General features: G+C 44.0%; 1 protein-coding gene across 1 annotated transcript in view; it reads left to right on the top strand.

The window, feature by feature from the left end:
- The window catches only part of hydin (HYDIN axonemal central pair apparatus protein), a 1,234,740-nt gene that overhangs the window by 922,866 nt on the left and 284,479 nt on the right, over positions 1 to 27,395 (top strand). The window contains exons 53-58 of the mRNA XM_068049816.1: positions 3,223 to 3,395; positions 14,360 to 14,558; positions 15,156 to 15,255; positions 16,618 to 16,717; positions 23,300 to 23,468; positions 24,995 to 25,233. Of these exons, the coding sequence (XP_067905917.1) occupies positions 3,223 to 3,395; positions 14,360 to 14,558; positions 15,156 to 15,255; positions 16,618 to 16,717; positions 23,300 to 23,468; positions 24,995 to 25,233 (980 nt within the window). The remainder of the gene's footprint in view (positions 1 to 3,222; positions 3,396 to 14,359; positions 14,559 to 15,155; positions 15,256 to 16,617; positions 16,718 to 23,299; positions 23,469 to 24,994; positions 25,234 to 27,395) is intronic.

A 27,395-nucleotide genomic window follows, 5' to 3' on the forward strand; every position in this document is an offset into this window, starting at 1 on the left:
GCTTGATGGTAATGGCATAGTGAGGCATGCCAGGCAATGAGGTTACAGGTTGTGGTGGAGTACAATTCTGCTGCTGCTGATGGTTCACAGTGCCTCATAGCAGCCCAGTTTTGAGCTACTAGATCTGTTCTGAATCTACCCCATTTAGCAATGTGTTAGTGCCAGACAACACAATAGTGTGTCCTCAGTGATGAGACTTTGTTTCCACAAGGACTTTGTGGTGGTGAGTCATACCAATATTGTCATGGGCAGATGCCTCTGCAAAAGGTAGATTGGTGAGGCCGAGGTCAAGTAGGTTTCTCCCTTGTGTTGGTTCGCTCATCCTGAAGGCCCAATCTGGCAGATTTGTTCTTGTGGACAGCCCGTAGCAGTGCTACCAAGCCACATTTGGTGATGGGCATTGAAGTCTCCCATCCCGAGTACATTCTGTGCCCTTACTATCCTCAGTGCTTCTTCCCAAGTGGTGTTCAACATGGAGGAGCACTGACTCATTAGTTGAGGGAGGGCAGTAATTGGTAATAAGTAGGAGGTTTTCTTCCCATATTTAACCTGATACCATGAACACTCATTGGGTCCAGAATCCACATTGAGGATTCCCAGGGCCACTCCCTCCCAACTGCATACCACTTTTTTGCTTTCTCTGGTCTGTCTCCACCAGCAGGACAGACCCCGGGATGGTGATGGAGGAATCTGGGGCATTGGCTGTAAGGTATGATTCGATGACTGTCAGGCTGTTGCTTGACTAGTCTTTGGGACAAGTCCCCAGATGTTAATGAGATGGATTTGCAGAGTTGACTGGGCAAGGAGTGTCTTTGTCGTTTCTGGTCAATGCCAACTGGTCCGCCCGTTTGTTTCTTATTCGACTTATCTGTTGTGGTATGATACAACTGAGTGGCTTGCTAAGGCATTTCAGAGGTCAGTTAAGAGTCAACCACATTGTTGTGGGTCGGGTGTCAAATGTAGGCCTTACCGGGTAAGGACAACCGATTTACTGCCCTGAAGGGCATTCGTGAACCAGATAGGTTTTTACAACAATCTGGTAGTTATATGATCATCATTACTGATACGAGCTTTGTATTCCAGATTTATTAATTAATTGAATTTAATTTCCCCCAGCTGATGTGGTGGGATGTTAACACATGACTCTGGAGCATTAGTCCAGACCTCTGCATTACTCATCCAGTAGCACAACCACTACGCTACTGTTCTTTGAATGGACAGAGGGTACAGTGCAGAATTTGGGCGGTGTTAGAGAGGGTACAGTGTAGCGTTTGGACAGAGATGATGATGGTTCAGTGTAGGGTTTGGACGGAGATAGTGAGGGTACAGTGTCGGGTTTGGGAGATGGTGAGGGCTCAATGTAGGGTTTGGATGAAGATGGTGAGGGTACAGTGTAGGGTTTGGATGGAGATGGTGAGGGTACAGTGTAGGGTTTGGGAGATGGTGAGGGCTCAATGTAGGGTTTGGATGAAGATAGTGAGGGTACAGTGTAGGATTCGGGCGGAGATGGTGAGGGTACAGTGTAGGATTCGGGCGGAGATGGTGAGGGTACAGTGTAGGGTTTGGGTGGAGATGGTGAGGGTACAGTGTAGGATTCGGGCGGAGATGGTGAGGGTACAGTGTAAGGTTTGGGAGATGGTGAGTGTACAGTGTAGAGTTTGGGTGGAGATGGTGAGGGTACACTGTAGGGTTTGGGAGTTGGTGAGATTACATTGCTGGGTTTGGGTGGAGATGGTGAGGGTACAGTGTAGGGTTTGGATGGAGATGGTGAGGGTACGCTGTAGGGTTTAGGTGGAGATGGTGAGGGTACACTGTCAGGTTTGAGTATAGATGGTGAGGGTACACTGTAGGGTTTGGGTGGAGATGGTGAGGGTACAATGTAGGGTTTGGATGGAGATGGTGAGGGTACAGTGTAGGGTTTGGACGGAGATGGTGAGGGTACGCTGTAGGGTTTAGGTGGAGATAGTGAGGGTACAGTGTAGGGTTTGGATGGAGATTGTGAGGGTACACTGTAGGGTTTGGGAGTTGGTGAGATTACATTGCCGGGTTTGGGTGGAGATGGTGAGGGTACAGTGTAGGGTTTGGATGGAGATGGTGAGGGTACGCTGTAGGGTTTAGGTGGAGATGGTGAGGGTACACTGTCAGGTTTGAGTGTAGATGGTGAGGGTACACTGTAGGGTTTGGACGGAGATGGTGAGGGTACACTGTAGGGTTTGGGTGGAGATGGTGCAGGTACACTGTTAGGTTTGGGTGGAGATGGTGAGGGTACAGTTGTAGGGTTTGGACAGTGCCAGCGGGAGTATATTTGTATGGTGATTGTGATTGGTACATTCTGAAATCTATGAATAACAGATGCATGACTCCAAATCCCAAGACCATAATTTCCACATGAAGTAAGTCAATGTAAAATGGCCAGGATCATTTGTACAGAATGTGTTTTGCTGAGTTTTTTGATTACCTGTTGAAGGAATGTTTGGAGATTGAGCAATCCCTGGCTGAATTTCCAATGAAGGATAAACCTTGTATCAGGAAAATGTTTTTAAAATATGTATGATGATGGAAATGTTAAAAATACACAAGCAGATTGGTGATTGTGGTGAAAGATTCAAATACCAAGGCATGCCAGTTAGAAAAATGGAGATTTGGTACGATTTTGGTGGAAATTGAGTGCTTTTCTCCCCACCAAAAGAGTAATTGGGATGTGGAATAAATAAGGAATTTGAAGCAGACTATGTAAATGTGTTCCAGAGACAAATAGACAAGGAATTTTATCTCCTGGCTGCGGAAACAAAGAGCATTCTTTCCTGTGCTCCATGTAGTCAAGGATGAGAGCCCTCTTCAGGCCAGCTTTTGACAGAACATGGTTGAAGATCGAACAGAGTCAGCATTGTCTTGTTATGAGTTTCTACTTCACATACAACAGCAAGTGAACAAATGAGCCACAAAAATATGCAAGCGTCAGCTGAATGGAGACAGCTCATGTTGGTGCAAGGAGCGCCAGTATTTATATTTGCTTAATAAAAATAATTAAATATTAGTATCCTTGTAAATCAAACATATTTTAGCTTTCATTGAGCCAACCTACATTTTCCACACAGTATGGAAACATTTAATAGGGTGATGATAAAACATTATAAGTAGAATGAAGCCATTTTATGTGCGGAAAAGGTGGATTTGATGTATGTGGTCAGAATTCTTAAGCTCACAAATTGTCCCTTTCAGGACATCACAATCTGGGCCTACCCGACTGCACCTGGAAAATTCGATGACTGCCTCGTCTGTTGTATACGAGAGAATCCCGAGCCAGTCCTCTTTAATGTATCCTGTTATGGAGTACGTGCGGAGCTGGAGCTCAATCGTAAACAGCTGCACTTCGACAAAATGATTCTTCACAGGTTAGACATTTAACAAAGCCAAATTATGGATAGGGAAGCAACACAAGCTGGCATGGAATCGATGGGCCAAATGACCTCCTTCTGTGTGGTAATGACTCTATGACTATATAAAAAGACACATTAAGACATTTTGCATTCAGAAATGTAGTTTGCCCATAAGGGTGCATCACTGTTATCTTGATTGAGTTTTCAAAAGTATGTGTGTCCCAGAAAGGCAAGCCTGATCATACTCTCTGCTGCTTGTTGCTGAGAGGCAACCTCTGCAAGGCCAATTCATTGTTAATAACAGGAGCTTGCTGTATGAGGAGCAATGAGCACAAGGCAACATCCTGCCACACACCCAGTGTTCTGCCACATCCAGCTCCCAACCACACCAGTCCCCAGCCACAACCAGCTCCCTGCCACACCTGATTCCTGCTACAACATGCTCCCTGCTGCAGCAGGTCCCTGGCACACCAGGCAGCCTGGCGCACTCTGATCCTTGTTACACTGCGCTTCCTGTCTCACAGCACTCCCTGTTTCACCTGCTCCCTGTCTCACCGCGCTACCTGCCATATCACACTCCCTGACACACTGCACTCCCTGTCTCACCGCGCTCCCTGCCATATCACACTCCCTGCCATATCGCACTCCCTGCCACATTGCACTCCCTGACACACTGCACTCCCTGTCTCACCCGCGCTACCTGCCATATCGCACTCCCTGCCACATCGCACTCCCTGCCACACCACACTCCCTGCCACACCGCACTCCCTGCCACATCGCACTCCCTGCCACACCACACTCCCTGCCACATCGCACTCCCTGCCACATCGCACTCCCTGTCTCACCGCACTCCCTGTTACATCCTGACTCCTGTCGTATCACACTCCTGCCTCCCTGTGCTCACAACCTGATCACTGACACACTGTGCTCTGATCTACACCCCCGCCTTGTTTGAAATTTGGGACAGGACAGTTTTTTCCCTGATCAAGTTATTGTGAGGCTAATAGAGTTATGGAGTTGGATTAGTACATACAGTAGAAATGATCAGATGACTGGATCAATTACTGTACCTAAGCCAAAGTAAATTCAGCAATACGAACTATAATTTGCACTTATATAGCACCTTTAACATAGTAAAACATCCCAAAGTGCTTATCAGTCTCTATCATGCACCGTCAGTCTTTGTCACAGCTGAGGGCTGAGTTCACTGTTATGTCACCTGATTTCACTGTTGCAGTGCTTCAGCACATGGGGGCTGAGGATATGATACGAACATATGGATTAGGAGCAGGAGTAGGCCACTCGACCCCTCGAGCCTGCTGTGCCATTCAATAAGTTCATGGCAGAACTGATTACTCCACATTTCCACCTACCCCCGATAACCTTCCACCCCCTTGTTTATCAAGAATCTGTCTACCTCTGCCTTAAAAATATTCAAAGACTCTGCTTCCACTGCCTTTTGAGGAAGAGAACTCCAAAGATTCACAACCATCTGAGAGAAAAAATTTCTCCTCATCTCTGTCTTAAATGGGCGACTCCTTATTTTTAAACAGTGACCCCTAGTTCAAGATTCTTCCACAAGGGAAAACATCTTTTCCACATCCACCCTGTCAAGACCCCTCAGGATCTTATATGTTCCAATCAAGTCGCATCTTACTCTTCTAAATTCTCCAGCGAATACAAGCCTTGCCTGTCTAATCTTTCTTTGTAAGGCAGCCTGCCCATTCCAGGTATTAGTCAAGTAAACCTTCTCTGTACTGTCTCCAATGCATTTACATCCTTCCTTAAATAAGGAGACCAGTATTGTACACAGTACTCCAGATGTGGTCTCACCAATGCCCTGTACAGCTGAAGCATAACCTCCCTACTTTTGTATTCCATTACCCTCATGATAAACGATAACATTCTATTAGCTTTCCTGATTACGTGCTGTACCTGCATACTAACCTTTTGTGATTCATGCACTAGGACACCCAGATCCCTCTGCATCTCAGAGCTCTGCAGTCTCTCACCATTTAGATAATATGCTTCTTTTTTATTCTTCCTGCCAAAGTGAACAATTTCACATTTTCCCACATTATACTCTATTTGCCAGGTCTTTACCCACTCACTTAACCTATCTATATCCCTTTGTAGCCTCATTATGTCCTCTTCACAACTTACTTTCCTACCTATCTTTGTGTTATCAGAAAATTTAGTAACCATACCTTCGGTCCCTTCATCTAAGTCATTTATATAAATTGTGAAAAGTTGAGGCCCCAGCACAGATCCCTGTGGCATACCACTTATTACATCTTGCCAACCAGAAAATGGCCCATTTATGCCTACTCTCTGTTTCCTGTTAGCTAACCAATCTTCTATCCATGCTAATATGTTACCCCCTACACCATGAGCTTTTATTTTCTGCAATAACTTCTGATGTGGCACCTTATCAAATACCTTCTTGAAATCTAAGTACAATGCATCCACCAGTTCCCCTTTATCTACAGCACATGTAACTCCCTCAAAGAACTCCAATAAATTGGTTAAACTTGATTTCCCTTTCACAAAACCATGTTGACTCTGCCTGATTACCTTGAATTTTTCTAAATTCCCTGCTATAACATCTTTAATAATAGCTTCTAACATTTTCCCTAAGACAGATGTTAAGCTAACTAGCCAGTAGTTTCCTGCTTTCTGTCGCCTCCCTTTTTGAATAAAGGAGTTACATTCGCTATTTTCCAATCTAAAGGAACCTTCCCCAAATCTAGGGAATTTTGGAAAAATAAAACTAACGCATCAACTATCTCACTCGCCACTTCTTTTAACACCCTGGGATGAAGTCCATCAGGAACTGGGGAATTGTCAGCCCACAACTCCAACAATTTTTTCAGTAGAACTTCTCTGGTAATCTTCCATTTCCCCACTTACAGCTAATACTGCGATGTTACTTGTATCATCAATGAGTAGCTAAAGTAAGTGTGGGACACTTGGGGGAATGAGGATGGGGAATTAATAACAGGGAACAGGGAAACGGCAGATAATTTAAACCAATATTTTGCATCAGTCTTCATGGTGGAGGACACTATGAACATCCCAACAATAATAGATGAGCAAGGTGTTAATGGGAGGGAAGAACTTGTAACAATCACTATCATGAGGGAAAAGGTGCTGGACAAACTGAAAGGACTAAAGGCAGACAAGTCACCAGGACCTGATGGCCTGCACCCAAGGGTTTTCAAAGAAGTGGCTGTAGAGATAGTGGAGGCATTGGTCATAATATACCAAAACTCACTGGATTCCGGTAGGGTACCAGCGGATTGGAAAACTGCTAATGTGACACCGTTATTCAAGAAAGGAGGGAGGCAGAAAGCAGGAAACTATAGACCAGTTAGCTTAACATCAGTCATTGGAAAAATGCTTGAGTCAATTATTAAGGAAGAAATAGCAGGACATTTAGAAAAACATAATGCATTCAAACAGAGTCAACTGGTTTTATGAACGGGAAATCATGTTTGACAAATTTGTTCGAGTTCTTTGAGGATATAACAAGCAGAGTGGATAAAGGTGAACCAGTAGATGTTGTGTATTTGGATTTTCAGAAGGCATTTGGTAAGGTGCGACATAAAAGGTTATTGAACAAAATAGGAGCTCAGGGTATTGGGGGTAATGTGTTGGCATAGATTGAGGATTGGCTAACACACAGAAAACAGAGAGTCAGGATAAATGGGTCTTTTTCAAATTGGAAAGCCGTAACTAGTGGGGTGACACGAGGATCGGTCCTGGGGCCTCAGCTATTTACTATCTACATTAATGACTTAGAGGAAGGGACAGAATGTAGTGTATCCAAATTTGCTGATGATACAAAAATAGGTGGGAAGGCATGTAGTGATGAGGACACAAAGAATCTGCAAAGGGATGTAGATAGGTTAAGTGAGTGGGCAGATGGCGTTCAATGTGGGAAAGTGTGAGGTAATCCACTTTAGTAGGAAGAATAAAAAGGCAGATTATTATTTAGATGGAGAAAGACTACAAAATACTGCAGTACAGAGGATCTGGGTGATCTTGTGCATGAAACACAAAAGGTTAGCTTGCAGGTGCAGCAAGTAATTAGGAAGGCAAATGAAATTTTGGCGTTTATTGCTAGAGGGTTAGAGTTTAAAAATAGGGAAGTCCTGTTACAACTGTACAGGGTGTTGGTGAGGCCACACCTGGAGAACTGCATACCATTTTGGTCCTCGTATTTAAAGAAGGATATACAAGTATTGGAGGCAGTTCAGAAAAGGTTCACTTGGCTGATTCCTGGGATGAAGGGGCTGTCTTATCAAGAATGGCTAAACAGGTTAGGCCTTTATTCATTAGAGTTTAGAAGAGTGAGAGGTGATCTTATAGAAACATATAAGATTTTAAGGGGGTTCGACAGGGTAGATGTTCAGAAGATGTTTCCACTAGCGGGGGAATTTCAAACTAGGGGACATAATTACAGAATAAGGGGGCACACATTTAAAACTGAGATGCGAAGGAATTTCTTCTCTCAGAGGGTGCTGAATCTCTGGAATTCTCTGCCTCAGAGAGTTGTGGAGGCTAGGTCACTAAATGTATTTAAGGAGGAGGTAGATAGATTTTGGAAATCTTGGGGAGTCAAAGGTTAGGCGGAGCAGGCCCGAAAGAGGAGTTGAGGCCTGGGACAGATCAGCAATGATCTTATTGAATGGTGGGACAGGCTTGAGGGGCTGAATGGCCTACTCCTGCTCCTATTTCTTATGTTCTTATGTTCTCAATGGTGAAGACCGATGCAAAATATCTGTCCAATTCAGCTGTCAAATCCTTATTATCCATTATTAATTCCCCAGACTCACTTTCCGCAGGACCAATGCTCACTTTATTAACTCTTTTCTTTTTTAAATATCTAAAGGAACTTTTATATCTGTCTTTATATTTCTAGCTAGCTGTCTGTCGTACTCTAATTTTAATATTCTGTCCAATCTTCTGACCTGCCTCCCATCTTTGCACAATTATAGGCTTTTTCTTTAAGTTTGATTCTATCTTTAACTGTTTTAGTGAACCACGGATGGTGGGTCCCACCCTTGGAATTTTTCTTTCTCGTTGAAATGTATCTATTCTGTATCTTCTGAATTATCCCCTTAAATGTCTGCCACTGCATCTCTATTGACCTATCCCTTAACCTGATTTGCCAGTTCACTTTAGCTAGCTCTGCTTTCATGCCCTCATTATTGCTCTTATTTAAGTTTAAAATACTAGTCTTTGACCCACTCTTCTCTCCCTCAAACTGAATGTAAAATTCAATTATATTATGATCGCTGCTACCTAGGGGTGCTTTAACTATGAGGTCATTAATTATTCCTATCTCATTGAACAATACCAGGTCTAGTATATCCTGCTCTGTGGTTGGTTCCAGAATGTATTGTTTCAAGAAATTATCCCAAAAACATTCTGTGTACTCCTCAGCTAGGCCATCTCTGCCCATCTGATTTTTCCAGTTTATATGTAGGTTAAAATCCCCCATAATTATCGCTGTACGTTTCTGAAAAGCTGCCGTTATTTCTTCCTTTATACCCCGTCCCACAGTCCCATGATGGTGGATGCCCTGTATTATTGGCCATGGTGCAGCTTACCTTAGCTCATTGGAACCCTGTGCACAAAGGCACCCAAAGTTCTGTAACTTGGGGGCTTCCTCACAATGTGATTTGAACACTGCTTAAGACTTTAAGGGCAGGCCGCTAGAGAATTAAAAAGACCAAGATGTTGTCCTAGGTGAGTGACATTGTGCTTAACATTTGGCCACTGTTACTTGGTCCCTATTTTTCTGACTTTCACGGCCAAACAGCAAAGGGACTTAGGTCCCTAGTGGCTGTAGACAGGGAAATAATGGCACCAATAATTCAGCATTCTACTGTTGCTGCTGCCTGTTATTCCAGCCGCTTTCCCCCACAGTACTTTAGTCCTTCATGTGCTATGTGCCAGAAGCACTTTTGAAACATTCATAAGGCTTAGGTTGGTTGTGGAAAAAGACAAAGAACAATCTAGACTACGAACTGGGGGAAAGCCAACTTCAGTGGGGTAAGAATGGATCTGGGCTGAATAAATTGGAATCAGGGGTTGGCAGAAAAAATAGTAGCTGAACGATGGGCTACCTTCAAAGAAGAGATAGTTCAGGCACAGTCAAGATATGTTCCCTCAAAGGGGAAAGGTAGGGCGAACAAATCCAGAGCTCTTTGGATAACAAAAGAGATAGAGATTAAGATGAAGAAGAAACAGTGTGCTTATGACAGATGTCAAGTGGATAATACAATGGAGAGCCAAGCTGAATATAGAAAGTTCAGAGGGGAAGTGAAGAGGCAGATAAGAGAAGCAAAGACGGAGTACGACAAAAGACTGGCAGCTAACATAAAAGAGAATCCCAAAGTCTTCACTCTGCACATAAATAGTAAAAAGGTGATAAAAGCAGGGATTTGCACATGGAGGCAGGGGGAATAGCTGAGGTGCTAAATGAATACTTTGCATCTGTATTTGCTAAGGAAGGAGAAGCTACCCAGGCCATGGTGAAAGAGGATGTAATTAATACAGCAGAAGGATTTAAAATTTGTAAGGAGGAGATATTAGAGATAGGTTGTTTATACTTAAAGTTGATAAAGCACAGGGCCGGATGAGGTATATACAAGGATACTGAGTGAATGAGGGTGAAATTTGCAGAAGCACTGGTCATAATTTTCCAGTCTTCCTTAGACTCAGGGGTGGTGCCAGAAGACTGGAGAATTGCAAACGTTACACCCTCGTTCAAAAAGGAGTGTAAAGATAAGCCCAGCAACTACAGGCCAGTCAGTTTAACCTCGGTGGTGGGGAAACTTCTAGAAACAATCATTCAAGACAAAATCAATTGTCACATGGATGAATATGGGTTAATTAAGGAAAGCCAGCACAGATTTGTCAAGGGAAAATCGTGTTTAACTACTATCTTGCTGGAGTTTTTTTGAAGAGGTAACAGAGAGGATTGATGAGGACAATGCTGTTGATGTCGTGTACATGGACTCCAGAAGGCATTTGGTACAGTGACGCACAAGAGACTTGTGAGCAAAGTTATAGCTCATGGAATGAAAGGGACAGTAGCAACATGGATACAAAATTGGCTGTGTGACAGAAAGCAGGGAATAGTGATTAATGGATATTTTTTGGGCTGGAGGTTTCTAGTGGAGTTCCCCAGGGGTCAGTATTGGGACCCTTACTCCTTCTGATATATATGTTAATGACCTAGACCGTGAGGTACAAGGCACAATTTCAAAATTTGCAGATGATACGAAACTTGGAAGCATTGTGAAATGTGAGTGTAGAACTTCAAAAGGACATCGACAAGTTAGTGGAATGGGCAGGCAAGTGACAGATGAAGTTCAATGCCATGAAATGTGAAGTCATTCTTTTTGGTAGGAAGAACGTGGAGAGACAAACAAGATAAAGGGTACAACTCTTAAGGGGGTGCAGGAGCAGAGGGACCTGGGTGTCTACGTGCATAAGTCATTGAAGGTGGCAGGACAGGTTGAGAGAGTGGTTAATAAAGCATACCGTATCCTAGGCTTTATCAATAAGGGCATAGGGTACAAGAACAAGGAGCTTATGTTGATCTTGTATAAGACATAAGTTCAACCACAGCTAGAGTTTTGCGTCCTGTTCTGGCGCCACACTTTAGGAAAGACATGAAAGTATTGGAGAGAGTACAGAAAAGATTCATGAGAATGATTCCAGGGATGAGGAACTTAAGTTATGAAGATAGACTGGAGAAGTTGGGACTGTTTTCCTTGGAGAAGAGAAGCCAAGAGGTGATTTGATTGAGGTATTCAAAATCATGAGGGGTCTGGACAAGTAGATAGGGAGAAACTGTTCCTACCCGTGAAAGAATCAAGAATGAGAGGGCACAAATTTAAAGTAATTGGCAGAAGAAGTAAAAGCGACGTGAGGAAAAACTTCTTCATGCAGCGAGTGGTTAGGATCTGGTAGGCACTGCCAGAGAATGTGGTGCAGGCAGGTTCAATCGAGGCATTCAAAGGGAATTGGATAGTTATCTGATAAGGAAGAATGTGCAGGGATATAGGGAGAAGGCAGGGGAATGGTACTAAGTGAATTGCCCATTCGGAGAGATGGTGCAGACATGATGGGTCGAATGGCCTCCTTCTGTGCTGTATCAATTCTATGATTCTGTAAAGGAGCAGCCTGGCTTAATTGAGCCTGCTCAGAATGTCTTGGAGCTGTTATCCAGACTGTAACTACCGACTGATCACATGGCATTGTGCGAGGGAGCCAGTCTCCGCACAGTGTCCCCTGTCCACAGCAGGGAGGAACAAAGCAAAGCAACTGTTCCCATCAGACTATCATTTTGCATTCCTGAGTTCCGCTGAGCAGCTGCGCTGAAACAGCATGGGAAGCCAGTTTCTCTCTCGACTACTGGATGTATAGCTCAGAGATATATACTTAGGGGAAATTAGGGTATTTCAAAGACCCACAGGGGAAAAATTAAGGAAATGGACAAAATGCAAAGCAAGAAAACATAAGAGCCTGGAGATGATACATTGTAATATTATACAAACTATTATCACTTCTGTTTCAAGCAACTCTGACTATTACTTTAACAGAGGGTGTTATTTTATACTGCTTAATGTCTCTGTTAAATAGTGCACTTTGTAAATTGTGTACAATGTAATGTCCAGGCTAATGATGTTAACACAAATCATAAGACTGTCCAGATGGTTAGATCTTCTTTGATGCATTAAATAGTGGTTTTATTGGATTTGTGACTGTTGTTGTGGAAGAAAATGATTTTCAGTGGGCTTGTATGGTTATTTTTGTTGTGACATTAATACTTTGCACTGCATGCCAATGGAAAAGGTGGAATGATTAGAATGTAACAGAGAATAGTGATGAAATTATTCAGAGTCTAATAGTGAGATAACACAAAGCAAGATGGAGTATTGAACGAATGACTAATACAAAAGCAAAATACTGCGGATGTTGGAAATCTCGGATAAAACAAAAAATGCTGGAAATCCTCAGCATGTCAGGCAGTATTTGTGGGGAGAGAAATTGAATTAACAATTCAGGTTGTTAATCTTTTGTCAGAGTCGAAGTTCATTGACTGCTCAATGGATCGCTTAGAGATGGTGGACTTCTTTGAGGCTCATGGAATAGAATTATCCAATATCCAATTGGATAAAAAAAATGGCTTAAGAACAGAAAACTGCAAGTCAGAGTAAATGATTGTTTTTCAGACTGGAGGATTGGTGGACAGTGGTGTTCCCCAAGGGTCAATGCTGAGACCAGTGCTCTTTTTGCTATATGTAAATGACCTGGTTCTTAGAATACTGAGTAGAATCTCAAAATTTACTGATGACACCAAACTTGGATGTGTGGCAAATGGTGAGGATGATATAAACTGCCTGACACAGGACAGAGGCTAGCAGAATGGGCAGAGAGGTGGCAGATGGAATTTAATACTGACAAGTGTGAGGTGATGCATTTTGGCAGAAGGAATAGGGACAGGCAATATATACTTAGTGGCACAGTTCTAAAGAGTGTGCAGGAACAGAGGACCCTGGGGGTGCATGTGCATCGATCTTGGAGGGTGGCAGGACATATTGAGGGAGTGGTTAGTAAAACAAATTGAATCTTGGGCTTCATAAATAGAGGCATTGAGTACAAAAGCAGCAAAATTATGCTGAACCTTTATAAAGCTCTGGTTAGGCTCCAACTGAAGTATTGCATCCAGTTCTGCTCACCACACTTTGGGAAGGATGTGAGGGTCCTAGAGAGGGTGCAAAGGAGATTTACCAGAATTATTCCAGGGATGGAGGATTTTAGTTACAAGGTAGGTTGGAAAATCTCAGATTGTTCATTAGAACAAAGGAAATTGAGGGGAGATTTGATAGTGGTTTACACGATTAGTTAGACAAGGAAAAACTGTTCACATTAACTAATGGTACAAGGATTAGGGGACACAGATTGAAGGTTTTAGGTAAGAGATGCAGGAGGAATATATGGAAGGACTTTTTTACGCAGCGGGTGGTAATGACCTGGAACTCACTGCCCACAGGGTGGTGGAAGCGGAGACAATCAATGCCTTCAAAAGGAAATTGGATGATCACCTGAAGGAAATAGACACGTGGGGCTACGGGGGTGAAGCGGGTGAGTGGGACTGACTGGATAGCTCCATGGAGAGCCGGCATGGGCACGACGGCCGAATGGCCAGCTTCTGTGCCATAAATGGCTATGGCTCTGACTTTCATCCCAGTAGTTTGAGCTGCATTTCAACCTAGATCCCAGGGCAGAAGATCAGTGACTGACTACTGCAATATCACAGAATATAGTGCATCTTGAGCACAAAAAAATCCTGATATCAGGATAGTCTAACTTCCCAAAGTTGGCCCCCTGCACACAACTATTTCCTGCAAACTATTTAGATCTACAAAACGACAACCCCGTAACAGTACTTTAGCATATTTTTCATTTACTCTGCAATCCTCCTTCAGAGCCTGGTACTGACAATGTCACTCTAATCCCTCCCACTTTTATATTTTCCTGAACAGCAGCAGCTGTGGTAGCACTCTTGCCTCTGATTCAGGAGGTTGTGGGTTTCAATCCCACTCCATAGAACTTCAGCACATAATCTAGGCTGAGTCTTCAGTGCATTATGCGGGACTACTGCATTATTAGAGGTATGGTCTTTCAAATGAGCTATTAAACCAAGGTTCTGTCTGCCTGTCAGGTAGACGTGAGAGGTTCCATGGCACTATTTTGAAGAGGAGCAGGGGAGTTCTCCCTGGTATCCTGGTCAATATTTATCCCACAATCAACACATAAAACAAATCATCTGGTCATTGTAACATTGCTGTTTGTGGGAGCTTGTTGTGCACAAATTGATGGCCACATTTCCTACATTACAACTGTGACTACACTTCAAAAATGTTTTCTATACAAATGCAATTTCTTTCTTTTAGAAGGGACACCAAGAGCCTCACGATGCGGAATATTTGCCTCCTGCCGGTGGCTTGGAGAATCACTGGGTTGGAGAGTCTGGGTGATGATTTCTCTCTGTCTCAGGATCAGGGCGTCATTGATCCCAAGTCTGAATTTTGCGTGCATATGTACTTCAGAGCTATGCGACAAGTCAACCTAAGGAAGTATATTCGATTGGAGGTAAGATGGGAGGAGAAAAAGATGCCATGAAATATGTTATTTTCGTTCACTAGCCTCTTTATTCAAAATAAGATAATGTTCGAAAGGTTGCACAGCCAAAACATGAGCCTTGACGTTAGACACGGCTGGTGCACTATGAAGGGGGCCTGCTTGGGTGCGAAGCCCCCAATGTCAGCAGTGCAGAAGGCCCAGAGATGTTGGACTCCCAAGGGAATCCCAACTGGAGGCAGGAGGCCTCCAGTGGGGAGACAAGGAAGTGGCTCCCTGCAATAAGGTAAGTGTTGGTGAGGGATCATGGTCAGGGGTGGAAGCCTGCGTCAGGGAAGGCTCAAAGTTTCCTTGTGGATTATGGAGGAGCACCCTTGTGCCATCTGGCTTACAAAGAAACTACAAACATAATTTAAAATGCGGATAATGAGGCAGCTCAACAGATTGTTGCAACACAGACCTGCGTAGGAATAGGAGTTGGAACAAATTATTCAGTTAGATTATGGCCGATCTGTACCTCAACTCCATTTAGCCATCTTTGATCCAAGTCCCTTAATAACCAATGTGTGTTTATGTTCATATTACACTGTGTTTTTGCCATCTCTTCAGGTCTATGATGCAGAAAACATTCTTGGCATTGTTCAGACTGAAAACATTCTGATCCTTGCAGAAGCTTATGATGTGGCACTAGACATCAGTTTTCCAAAAGGTAGGCTTGTTTCTGATCCAGGCTCCAACACCATTCACTCCTTATATTAAATAAAAGCAAAATACTGCAGATGCTGGAAATCTGAAATAAAAACAAGAAATGCTGGAACCACTCAGCAGGTCTGGCAGCATCTGTGGAGAGAGAAGCAGAGTTAACATTTCAGGTCCATGACCCTTCATCAGAACTGGCCATTCACTCCTTTGCAGCTTCATTCCTTTGTTTCCTGCTTTTACACCCCAAGACAAGTCAAGCAAACAAAATGTTAAGTCTTCATGTCCTAGATCTTCATATCAAAGGGATAACTTCTTGTCATCATTGTATTTTCTGTCCGTTAACTTGCCTGCATCTCCACTCAATTATTTTAACACATGACAGCAAATAAAACTTGCATATTTGTCTATCTCCTTCCAGTAGGAGGACCTCAGTTAACAGGAATGAAAAACAAAACCACTGATGCTGGAAATCTGGAACAAAAATGGGGAATGCCAGAAACACTCAGCAAGTCAGGCATTAGCGCAGGGGCTAACAAAATGAGTTAACATTTTGTGTGTGGACCTCATCTCAGAACTGGCCTGTTAACTTGAAACATTGACTTATCTGTTCATTTCACAGTTACTAACCAGCCTGCTGTTTAACGTTTTCTATTTCTGTTTTAATAGAGGTCTCAGATGGATTATTTAGCACAAAATGTTCTCAATCAAATTAACAGTGACAATGCTATTTGCAAGGGTTGTGCATTTCAGACAATTTCGCCACAAAATAAATGTAATTTCATACCTATGTCCCAGAGACACAGCAGACTAATATTTGAAATACAGATTTACTGAAACTTTAAAATGATGTAAAGCCATAGGTCTTTGTCACCACAAAGGAAGCTGAAGCTAGCTGATGTACTTCTGATGTACTGTGTATGTGCTGCACCAGTTAGAAGCATCATATTTCCTACATTACAATAGTGACTGAATTTCAGTGAGCACTTCATTGGCTGTGAAGCGCTTTGTGATATCCTGAAGACTTGAAAGGCACTGTATAACTGAAAGTTTTTCTTTTATTTAACATGCATTGGCGGCTCTAATTCATACCCCTGGCTAGTTTAGTTTAAGGTCACCTGTGCCTTTTGGCACATGAGGCAACCCATTCCTTCCACAGGAAGATGTTTGATTCCATCACAAGTTGCTACCTTTTCGACTGTCCTGTGATAGGTCATTCCGGAGCAGCTTGATGATGTGACGAAAGCACCATACCACTGACAGGCAGGCTAAAGACTCCCTTCCGGCTCCTTGAGCTTCACGCTACTTCACCACTACCATGATGCTTAATTTGAAAATACATTAACACCTCATCCTTTTGTGTCTGTAATAGGCACAGATGGTGGGATTGACTTTGGAATCATCAAAGTTATTGATCATGTGAAGCAGACCATCACCTTGAAGAACAAGGGCAAATATGAGATTGGATACAGGTACTTGTTTCTTTCTCTCTCCTGAAGGCACTGATGCATGTTAGGCTACAGTTCCATGGGCATAAGAATAGGCAGTCCTCTTATCACTTGCCCAAGTGACCATTTTTTGTGTCTGAGTCCAGTTGTAAATGCCAACTTGCAATTCACCCCAGATGGACATCACAGCTGATCTTAATCGTATCCACATTTACACATTTCCCAGAGGTAATGAGCAGGAATATGAGCTGATTTTTCCCTCCCTAGCCCAGGGGTGCTGAAGTTACTTTTGGTGCCCCAACTGATGCCCTAATCTAGCACAGGCCAAAGATCAAATCTTAGACTTTATGGCTTGTACCAGATCACATAGGGGATTTTCTCATCAAAGGCACTAACTGCCTATAAACTGCATATTTTTTTTTAATAGAGGGGCTCAGTGTACAGGTCGTGCAATATCTCCCAATTTTAGCAGACAGCTTTTCAGTTCATAATAGTGGTAATCGCTGCCCATGGATAAAGCGAAGGACACAAATACTGCCTGGAACAGTCCCTTAGCTGGAGCATTGCAATAAACTGAGCTGTTTCAAACTAGCATTTGCAGCTCTGAAATATGGGGTGCAGCTCATAACTTTTGGGTTTGAAGAGGTTTAAAAACCATGAGGTAGATTATCGCTGAGTGTGGAAAATGGGCTGTAGCAATTGGCTGCCCGTTGTACACCCCACTTGATTTTCCTCACCATTAACATTAATGCAAACGATAATCAAATGGGGCGGGTTTGTAACAAGCTACTGATCCACAGCTGCCTATTTCTGCCCCAGTCGAATGTGAAATTCTAACCTCCCCCCAACTTTCCACCCAATCCCCACCCTGTGAGTGAAACCCAGTGTTTGGGTTGCAATTGGTGCTGGTAGGAGCTGGCCGCTCATTGCTTGGCCTTCACACCAAGTACAGTGTAACTGCAGTTCAAAGTGACATTTAAAATGGTCCCATGCATCTGTTGGATCCCCTCCACCTTCTCACAAGATCTTTAATACTTAATTTTCAATATTTTTAATGACTTACTGTCAAACAATAGCTGTTCAGTCACAGCACATTGTGTGTAGATGCTAGTAAGCATATCCAGCATTCCTTCATCATTGGGTGGAGGGGATGATGCATGTCTCTGGTATAACTTGCATCTGGCCACTGTGCTTTGCACTCCATCAATACCAGACTGAATAAAGACTTGCATTATATTTCTGTGTAATATGTATCTCAAGTATTGATAGTTTTTTTACAACTATTATACTAACTTGCAGATGAGGGCCACAATGCCAAAAGGGTCACATTCAGGAATACTATGAACATACTGTACTAAAGAACAAAGAACAGTACAGCACAGGAACAGGCCATTCGGCCCTCCAAGCCTGCGCCAATCTTGATGCCTGCCTAAACTAAAACCTTCTGCACTTCCGGGGACCGTATCCCTCTATTCCCATCCCATTCGTGTATTTGTCAAGATGCCTCTTAAACGTTGCTATTGTACCTGCTTCCACCACCTCCCCCGGCAGCAAGTTCCAGGCACTCACCACCCTCTGTGTAAAGAACTTGCCCCGCACATTCCCTCTAAACATTGCCCCTCTCACCTTAAACCTATGTCCCCTAGTAACTGATTCTTCCACCCTGGGAAAAAGCTTCTGACTATCCACTCTGTCCATGCCGCTCATAACTTTGTAAACCTCTATCATGTCACCCCTCCACCTCCGTCGTTCCAGTGAAAACAATCCGAGTTTATCCAACCTCTCCTCATAGCTAATGCCCTCCAGACCAGGCAACATCCTGGTAAACCTCTTCTGTACCCTCTGCAAAGCCTCCATGTCCTTCTGGTAGTGTGGCGACCAGAATTGCACGCAATATTCTAAGTGCGGCCTAACTAAAGTTCTCTACAGCTGCAGCATGACTTGCCAATTTTTATACTCTATGCCCCGACCGATGAAGGCAAGCATGCCGTGTGCCTTCTTGACTGCCTTATCCACCTGCGTTGCCACTTTCAGTGACCTGTGGACCTGTACGCCCAGATCTCTCTGCCTGTCAATATTCCTAAGGGTTCTGCCATTTACTGTATACTTCCCACCTGCATTAAACCTTCCAAAATGCATTACCTCACATTTGTCCGGATTAAACTCCATTTGCCATTTCTCTGCCCAAGTCTCCAACCAATCTGTATCCTGCTGTATCCTCTGACAATCTTCAACACTATCCGCAACTCCACCCAACCTTTGTGTCGTCCGCAAACTTACTAATCAGACCAGCTACATTTTCCTCCAAATCATTTATATATACTACAAACAGCAAAGGACCCAGCACTGATCCCTGCGGAACACCACTGGTCACATCCCTCCATTCAGAAAAGCACCCTTCCACTGCTACCCTCTGTCTTCTATGACTGAGCCAGTTCTGTATCCATCTTGCCAGCTCACCTCTGATCCCGTGTGACTTCACCAGTCTGCCATGAGGGACCTTGTCAAAGGCTTTACTGAAGTCCATATAGATAACATCCACTGCCCTTCCTTCATCAATCGTCACTCCCTCAAAAAACTCAATCAAATTAGTGAGATATGACCTCCCCTTCACAAAACCATGCTGCCTCTCGCTAATAAGTTTGTTTGTTTCCAAATGGGAGTAAATCCTGTCCCGAAGAATCCTCTCTAATAATTTCCCTACCACTGACGTAAGGCTCACCTACTGCGGAGGAATGTGGAGGAATGAGTCAGGAATCTATGCCTGTGAGTTATCATGCAGTGAACTTCTGATTTCTATCACATTAGATTTTTTTTTTAGATTTAGGGATACAGCACTGAAACAGGCCCTTTGGCCCACCGAGTCTGTGCCGACCATTAACCACCCATTTATACTAATCCTACACTAATCCCATATTCCTACCACATCCTCACCTGTCCCTATATTCCCCTACCACCTACCTATACTAGGGGCAATTTATAATGGCCAATTAACCTATCAACCTGCAAGTGTTTTGGCTGTGGGAGGAAACCAGAGTACCCGGAGGAAACCCACGCAGACACAGGGAGAACTTGCAAACTCCACACAGGCAGTACCCAGAATTGAACCCGGGTCACTGGAGCTGTGAGGCTGCGGTGCTAACCACTGCGCCACTGTGCCACCCATACTGTCATTACTGTCATGCCAAGCATTTAGGCATTTTTACAAAGGCAAGAATAAAGTTAGAGGACCACTTCCACACTGTGGAAACGGGGATTATCCTGCCTAATGTTACAACCGACAGCTCTAGTCAAAGCCCCCAATCAAAATATACGATTCTGATTGTGGTGGGAGAAACTCACTGTTAATTCAATCCAGTCCCTCCACAGATTGCCTAACATGTCATTTTAAACTTTCCAAATTAAAGAAAGACCCAGCCAAATTGTACCATCTATTGACCCCTGAATGAGGCTAATCAAACCAGATGTCTTTAAATCAATAAATTAACTGCTTAATTAGAAAAACTAAATTCTTAAACACCACTAAGATATAAACAACATTTAAATGAGAAAAAATTAGTGTCCTTGCAGATTTATGCTCCTGCCAGATGTGTAACAGTCCAAGGTTGCTTGAAGTCCTCACAGCCATCCGATCGGGAAAAAAAGGTTCTTCAACAATAGAACAGTCCGTAGTCTAATTCAGAAGTCGAAATTGTTGCTCCTTCTCCAGTGATGAATTTCAGCAATTAACAACTTGCAAACACTTTTTGGCTTCAGAATGTTTGAGGGATTTGTGGGAATTTTTTCACAGTCTAACTTCCCTTCCTTCAGTTTAAATTATCAGAAATCTCTGCTGGCTTGACTTTTTAGAATTTTGAGAGAGAATAATAAATAAACAGACTAAATTCTCTTCCTTCAGTTTAAATGGTCTAAGAGCGCAACAGGTCGGCGCAACATCGAGGGCCGAAGGGCCTGTACTGCGCTGTAATGTTCTAATTCTAGCGCTCCTTTCAGGTGCTAACACATAGCTGCCTGTCTGTTTCCCTCAGTTAGACTGTCTGTTTCCACTATAAGCCTGTTCAAAATTAAATTGTGACAATGTATCTCTCGATCTCTGGTCCTGAATGGCTGTATCCCGGGCAACGAGAATGCATTCTTTAACTCTTTGGAGCTTGCTGCCTTAAAGCAGTACTGCTCCCTTTCCAGCCTTAAAGGCACACCGCATTTTTCCTGAAGAAAAACTACAGGGTCATAATACTAATAATAGAATAACTACCTGCTAAAAGGATAGTAAAAACAAGAGATGCTGGAAACACTCAGCATGTCTGGCACCATCTGTGGAGAGAGAAGCAGAGTTAATGTTTCAGGTCAGTGACCCTTCTTCAGAACTGGCAAATATTAGAAATGCAAAAGGTTATAAGCAAGTAAAGTGGGGGTGGGGCAAGAGATAACAAAGGAGAAGGTGTAGATAGGACAAGGCCACAGAATAGCTGACCAGAAGGTCATGGAGCAAAGGCAAACAATATGTTAATGGTGTGTTGAAAGACAAAGCATTAGTGCAGAAAGGGTGTTAACAGACTGAAAATTGAACAGCTGCAAGTACAAACATGAAAAAAAACAGTGGGTAAGCAAACTGAACAAACTAAGATGAAATAAAATAAACACAAAAATATATTAAAAAAAGGAAAAAGAAAAAAAAAACTGAAAATAAAAGTAAAATGGGGGGCATGTCAGGCTCTGAAATTATTGAAGTCAGTGTTCAGTCCGGCAAGCTGTAGCGTGCCTAATCGGTAAATGAGATGCTATTCCTCGAGCTTGCGTTGATGTTCACGGAACACTGCAGCAATCCCAGGACAGAGATGTGAGCATGACAGCAGGGGGGAGTGTTGAAATTGCAAGCAACCGGAAGCTCGGGGTCCTGCTTGCGAACTGAGCGGAGGTGTTCCGCAACGTGGTCACCCAGTCTGCGTTTGGTCTCCCCAATGTAGAGGAGACCACATTGTGAGCAGCGAATACAGTGAAGTACAAGTAAATCGCTGCTTCACCTGAAAGGAGTGTTTGGGGCCTGGGATAGTGAGGAGAGATGAGGTAAATGGGCAGGTATTACACTTTCTGCGATTGAAGGGGAAGGTGCCATGGGGAGGGGATGAGGTGGTGGGGGTAATGGAGGAGTGGACCAGGGTGTCACGAAGGGAACGATCCCTTCAGAATGCTGACAGGGGAAGGGAGGGGAAGATGCGACTGGTAGTGGCATCACGCTGGAGGTGGCGGAAATGGCGGAGGATGATCCTTTGGATATGGAGGCTGATGGGGTGGAAAGTGAGGACAAGGGGAACCCTGTCAGTTGTGGGAGGGAGGGGAAGGGGTGAGGGTAGAGGTGCGGGAAATGGGCTGGAAATGCTTGAGGGCCCTGTCAACCACAATGGGGGGGAAATCCTTGGTTGAGAAAAAAGGAAGACATATCAGAAGCACTGTCATGGAAGGGGTGAGGGTAGAGGTGTGGGAAATGGGCCGGACACGGTTGAGGGCCCTGTCAATCACAGTGGGGGGGAATCCTCGGTTGAGGAAAAAGGAAGACATATCAGAAGCTCTGTCATGCTCAAAGGATAATCCTGATGTCTAATAGGTTAACATTACTTGTTAATTGGATAATCTGCCTTCTAATAAGATCACTCTACCTAGATTAGATTAGATTAGAGATACAGCACTGAAACAGGCCCTTCGGCCCACCGAGTCTGTGCCGAACATCAACCACCCATTTATACTAATCCTACACTAATCCCATATTCCAACCAAACATCCCCACCTGTCCCTATATTTCCCTACCACCTACCTATACTAGTGACAATTTATCATGGCCAATTAACCTATCAACCTGCAAGTCTTTTGGCTTGTGGGAGGAAACCGGAGCACCCGGAGAAAACCCACGCAGACACAGGGAGAACTTGCAAACTCCACACAGGCAGTACCTGGAATCGAACCCGGGTCCCTGGAGCTGTGAGGCTGCGGTGCTAACCACTGCGCCACTGTGCCGCCACTGTGCCGTCCTACTAATAGGATAACTCTGCCATCTAATAAGATAATTCTACCTAGTAATAGGATAATCTTGCATTCCAATAGGATAACATTACCATCTAATTGAATAATACTACCTGTTCATAGGATCATCCTGCATTCTATTAGGATAACTTTGCATACTGGCAGGATAATCCTGCTTGATATTAGGATCATCCTACCGACTAATAGGATAATCCTGCATTCTAATTGATAACTCCACTGGCTACTGGGATAGCTCTACCTCTGGATTGGATAAGTCTACCTGATACTAAGATAAGTCTGTCTGTTATTATGATAATCCTGCCTGATAATAGGATAGCTCTATCTGCTGATAATAGTATTCACTTCTCTTTTGGAAGAGAGCAAGGAAAGCAAAGTGAGCAGTCCTGAATCCTGGTGGGCCAACTCGTGGCCTTATAACTGAGTAGTTAACTGTGGATGTAGGGACACAGGGTTGAACAAATCTGATGAGTGCCAAGGCAAAGGGGACCACTAGTCCCAAACATGAAGATCTATGTTCTGCCAATGTTTTATTCATGCTCATAAAGATCATTTTCTTTCTTCTGTTAGATTCCAACTACAACCTACAAAACGGGACATGCCAAACCTGAACTCACTGTTCACCATTCAACCGATGAAGGGATCTCTGCTTCCAAATGAACGTGCCAGTCACATCTCTATCAACTTCCACTGCAACAAAACCACAGAGATCAAGGACGAGCCCATCCTACGCTGCCTGGTAAGAGTGCAGATATTGGAAGCTTTAAGGTGTTGATTCCTGGTTATTGGAGCACTGTGTGACATGAGCAGCTTTGCCACGACTGGTGTCCCCTGAGGTTTGCTTTCAAGCCACACTTCCCAACCTGGCTATGAAAATACCTTTATAGTTTGCGCCATTTTACTTTCTTCTATTTTTGTCATATTTGTGCACAAATTCCATATCATTGTTTGCTTTCTCCCAACGTTTTAAACTCAGTTGAGAGTAGCCTGGCATGTTGCACACTACAGTTCACCCATTAATTGAATCACTAATTCTGACCCTACCTGTTGTACTGAGCATTGCTCAATTCTATTAGGGGACTTTCTGCCACAAAGTGTTGATAGCTCTTCAGGATAGATTTTCCACTCTGGTGTGGACTGAGGGCAGCGTCCGCCCATTGGCCGCCCACTCGGTCGTTTTGGTAGAAACCATTTCAAGGTTTCGGCCTCATTAGCAGCAGAGCAGTAAGTAGCGGGCAAGAAACCAAGTGCTCCAGGGCAGCATGCTAGCTCCAAACCACTGCAACATTGGGCAATCCAACTGGTCAGCCTCTGGATTGGAATTTGTTGTTGGGAGGATTCCAGTACAGCAATACAACAGGTTACTTTTTCTGGAGCAGTCCACCCCCTCTTCTGAAATAAGAACATACTCACTGGGCTTTTCTCCAACAGGACTGCCAGCTGAAACTACGATGAGTAGACACAACGTATACTCCAACCAGTACTGTCCTAAAATGGCACTTGGGGTATTGTATATCATACATTGCCTGACTCGGGTAGGGCTGGGATCCAGTGGTCATCCTGGAGGAGAACTGTGGCAGCCACAATGATGGCAGAATGTGGCGCTAAATTGTTTTCCATTACATTTCGAGGTGCTACTGCTGCGATTCTGCCTCGCAATCTTATCCTTCTGTCTTGATCTCCTCATGTCCTTTGCAGGTATTGTGAAACTCTTAGGGTAAATGCTCCATTGAAAATAAATGGGATCAGAATTACAGGCTGCTGATGTGCCACAGGGGAACATTCACTTTCTTGTCGATTTTATTCATGCCTCTTGCAAGTCATGGTCAATGTTCTGCACCCGATCTCCCGAGTGGAATCAGAAGTAGAAACCTGGCTAATTTTTTCCCATCCCTACCCCAGGATGCACTGAGGCCATGTGTCACATCTACTTCTGTCTTGGCTGCTTTCAGCTCACATGCCTCAGACCTTAGATCGAACACAGGAGCTTTGGGTCTATGTACCTCAGCTTTACACTGACAGAGTGCTTTGCAATGCCTCTTCATTCTAAATACCTGAGTGAAGGAATGTGCAAGAATCACTGAGACAGTAATGGTGTTTGTTGTCACTACAATTAAGTTAGCTTTATTCACCTTTGTAACTGAATCACAATGTCTAGCCAGCTGTATTTTTTGGAGTTTTTTTGCATTCAGTAGCCTATAAATCTAGCTAAATGAGTGGTGTTTGATTGGTCCATTGGTAACAGTTTTCTCTTTGTGAGTACAGGTGATTGAGCCCAACCTGGGTGAAGGAGGAGAAATCATAGCTAGCATACCAGTGAAAATATCGGTTCGCGCCATCTTCACCACCTATCAGATTTTACCGGCTAGAGAGATTAACTTTGGCACCGTACTATTTGGCAATCGCAAAAGCCGTACATTCACCCTTGAGAACAACTGCGAATTTGACTTCAAATACGCCATCTTCAAAATGTCCATTGTGGCACCACACCAGTCAAAGAAGGGGTATGGAACGTCCCAGTAAATGAGTGCTTAGTTGGAGATAGATGTAACTGCTGTTAGGCGCATCAGGCACCTGCTCTGTTAGCAATTTGCTCTGAGTTGCATTGGGAATTTCATGCGCTGGATGGGGCAGCAGCTGAGAAATCACATTGGCTTCAATGCCACTGCCTTTACAGAGGAGAAAAACAGCAAGGGTTCCTGATCCTGATCATTCTCCTGTGACCCCTGTAGCCCAAAATATGTGGGTGATGGACAAAGAGAGAACTAGTCTTAACTGTGAATTCTCCCTTCTTGGTTGAATGGATGTCTAACTCTCACTGCCCCAGTTTGCACATGAAAACTTGTCACCATTAGGAAAGGGTTGGGGGGTTGGTTAATTGGGTTGTAAGAAGCTGGCTGTAAAGGAGTAGAAGGGGAGAAGGCAGGTCACTATGTTCATGCATTGGCACAGGTTAAAGTGTGAAGACCTGTGGCATCTTTACAGGGCAGAGTCCTGCCCACCAAAATGCGCTTTGTTTCTCTTTCTGAATCCTCTAAAACTGGCAATGATTAAATAGAAGTCAGGCAGGAACAGAATTTACCATTTATTTGCTGCTGTGAGTATCTGTTGCATGCCATAAAATGTTGATTATTAAGATTAAGAACGTGAATCAAGAAAATATCTACTTCCTCCTGGTTGAGATGCTCAGGTTGTGTTGAAGTTGCTATGGGAGCCAATTTGAATGCACATGACTCTCTTAAAAGAAAGAGGAAAGAAATAAACTTGCATTTATTTATCCTTTCACAGCCTCAGTAATCCCAAAATGCTTTACAGATAATTAAGCACTTTTGGGCCGGGGTTTTGTCGAGGTCCCGATGTTGAGCTCCATCACAGGGGTGGGGTGGGATGGGGGGGTGTGGGATGCCAGAAGATTGTACCGGCAGTGGCCTGCCATGCAGTCCGATGCCGGGACCAATCTTCCCGGTGACGGCGAGGTTCCATGGTGGCTCCCCCACTGCTGGGCGACGGAACCCAGCTTTACATACTTAAATTAAGTAAATGAATAAATTTTAAATAAAATTCACAGCTATCTTACCTGCTGCCTGGGATCTTCCGAGCGGCGGCCAACACTCGTGCCATCACTTTCCTGTCCAGGAAAAGCTGGCGCCACCAAGGTGGGAAAGGGAGTTTCGGAGGAATTTTAGTGCAATGGTAGGGTTGGGGGGGTATGGGTTCCAATTGGCATTAATAGTGTAGAGGAGGGGCGGAAGGGGTGACCTTTGATCAGTTTGTGAGGAGAAAGATCAAGACTTGCAGGTAGGTGTTTTGGCAGGGGGAGAGGGAAACTGTTACATTTCATTGTTATTGGCAGGAAAAGGGCCGCTTTGTTTTTTTGCAGTGCATTAGTTGGGGGGGGGGGGCGCTGTAAGCTTTTAAAAATGTAAATGTACTGGCAGGGCTGTCTGCCCTTTAAAAATAGCGCCAGCACCTGCGCACAGGCAGCTGATGCGTTGCCGGCCTCGCAGAGCCTACGCCCTCCACGTGATTGGGGGTGCGGCCTGATTGGCATAGTACCTTGGGCTGCCGTGCGGTAGATCGCAGTGGCTACAGTTTTTTTCGCCCGCCATCGCTCCCAGCGGTGGGAAAAGAAAATCTAGCCCTTGGATTGTAGTCACAATTATAATGTAGGGAAACATGGCCAATTCGTACACCACAAGATCACACCAGCAGGAATATAACAATGGCGAAATTCTCTGTCTTTAGATGTTAGTTGAGTGATAAATATTCAACAGTACACAAGGGAGCACTCCTCTGCTCTTCTTTGAATAAAATACTTTATAAAGCACTGATTCAACCTCAACTGGAGAAATGTGCCCAGTCCTGGGCACTGCAATTTAGAAAAGATATGGAGGCATTAGAGAGGGTGCAGAAAAGATTTATGAGGGACGTGTGGCTTGATTTTGTGTTGAAGGCAGGCTCCTGGTGCTGGGACAAAAAGCCCTTGACTTGTTCCTGCCACCCCTGCCCCGCCCCCACCAGAGTCATCCTGCAGTCTTTTTACATCAACGTTTCATGAGCCAGGATCCTTTAAAGATGGGGAACTGGCCTCCGTGAGATGTCAATGCGTCACTGAGAGCGGTGGCCACTGCTGGTAGTGCAGAGGCCTTGGGCCTAGGCCCACTAC

This window comes from Heterodontus francisci, chromosome 17 (genome assembly GCF_036365525.1).
Source record: "Heterodontus francisci isolate sHetFra1 chromosome 17, sHetFra1.hap1, whole genome shotgun sequence".
NCBI lineage: Eukaryota > Metazoa > Chordata > Chondrichthyes > Heterodontiformes > Heterodontidae > Heterodontus > Heterodontus francisci.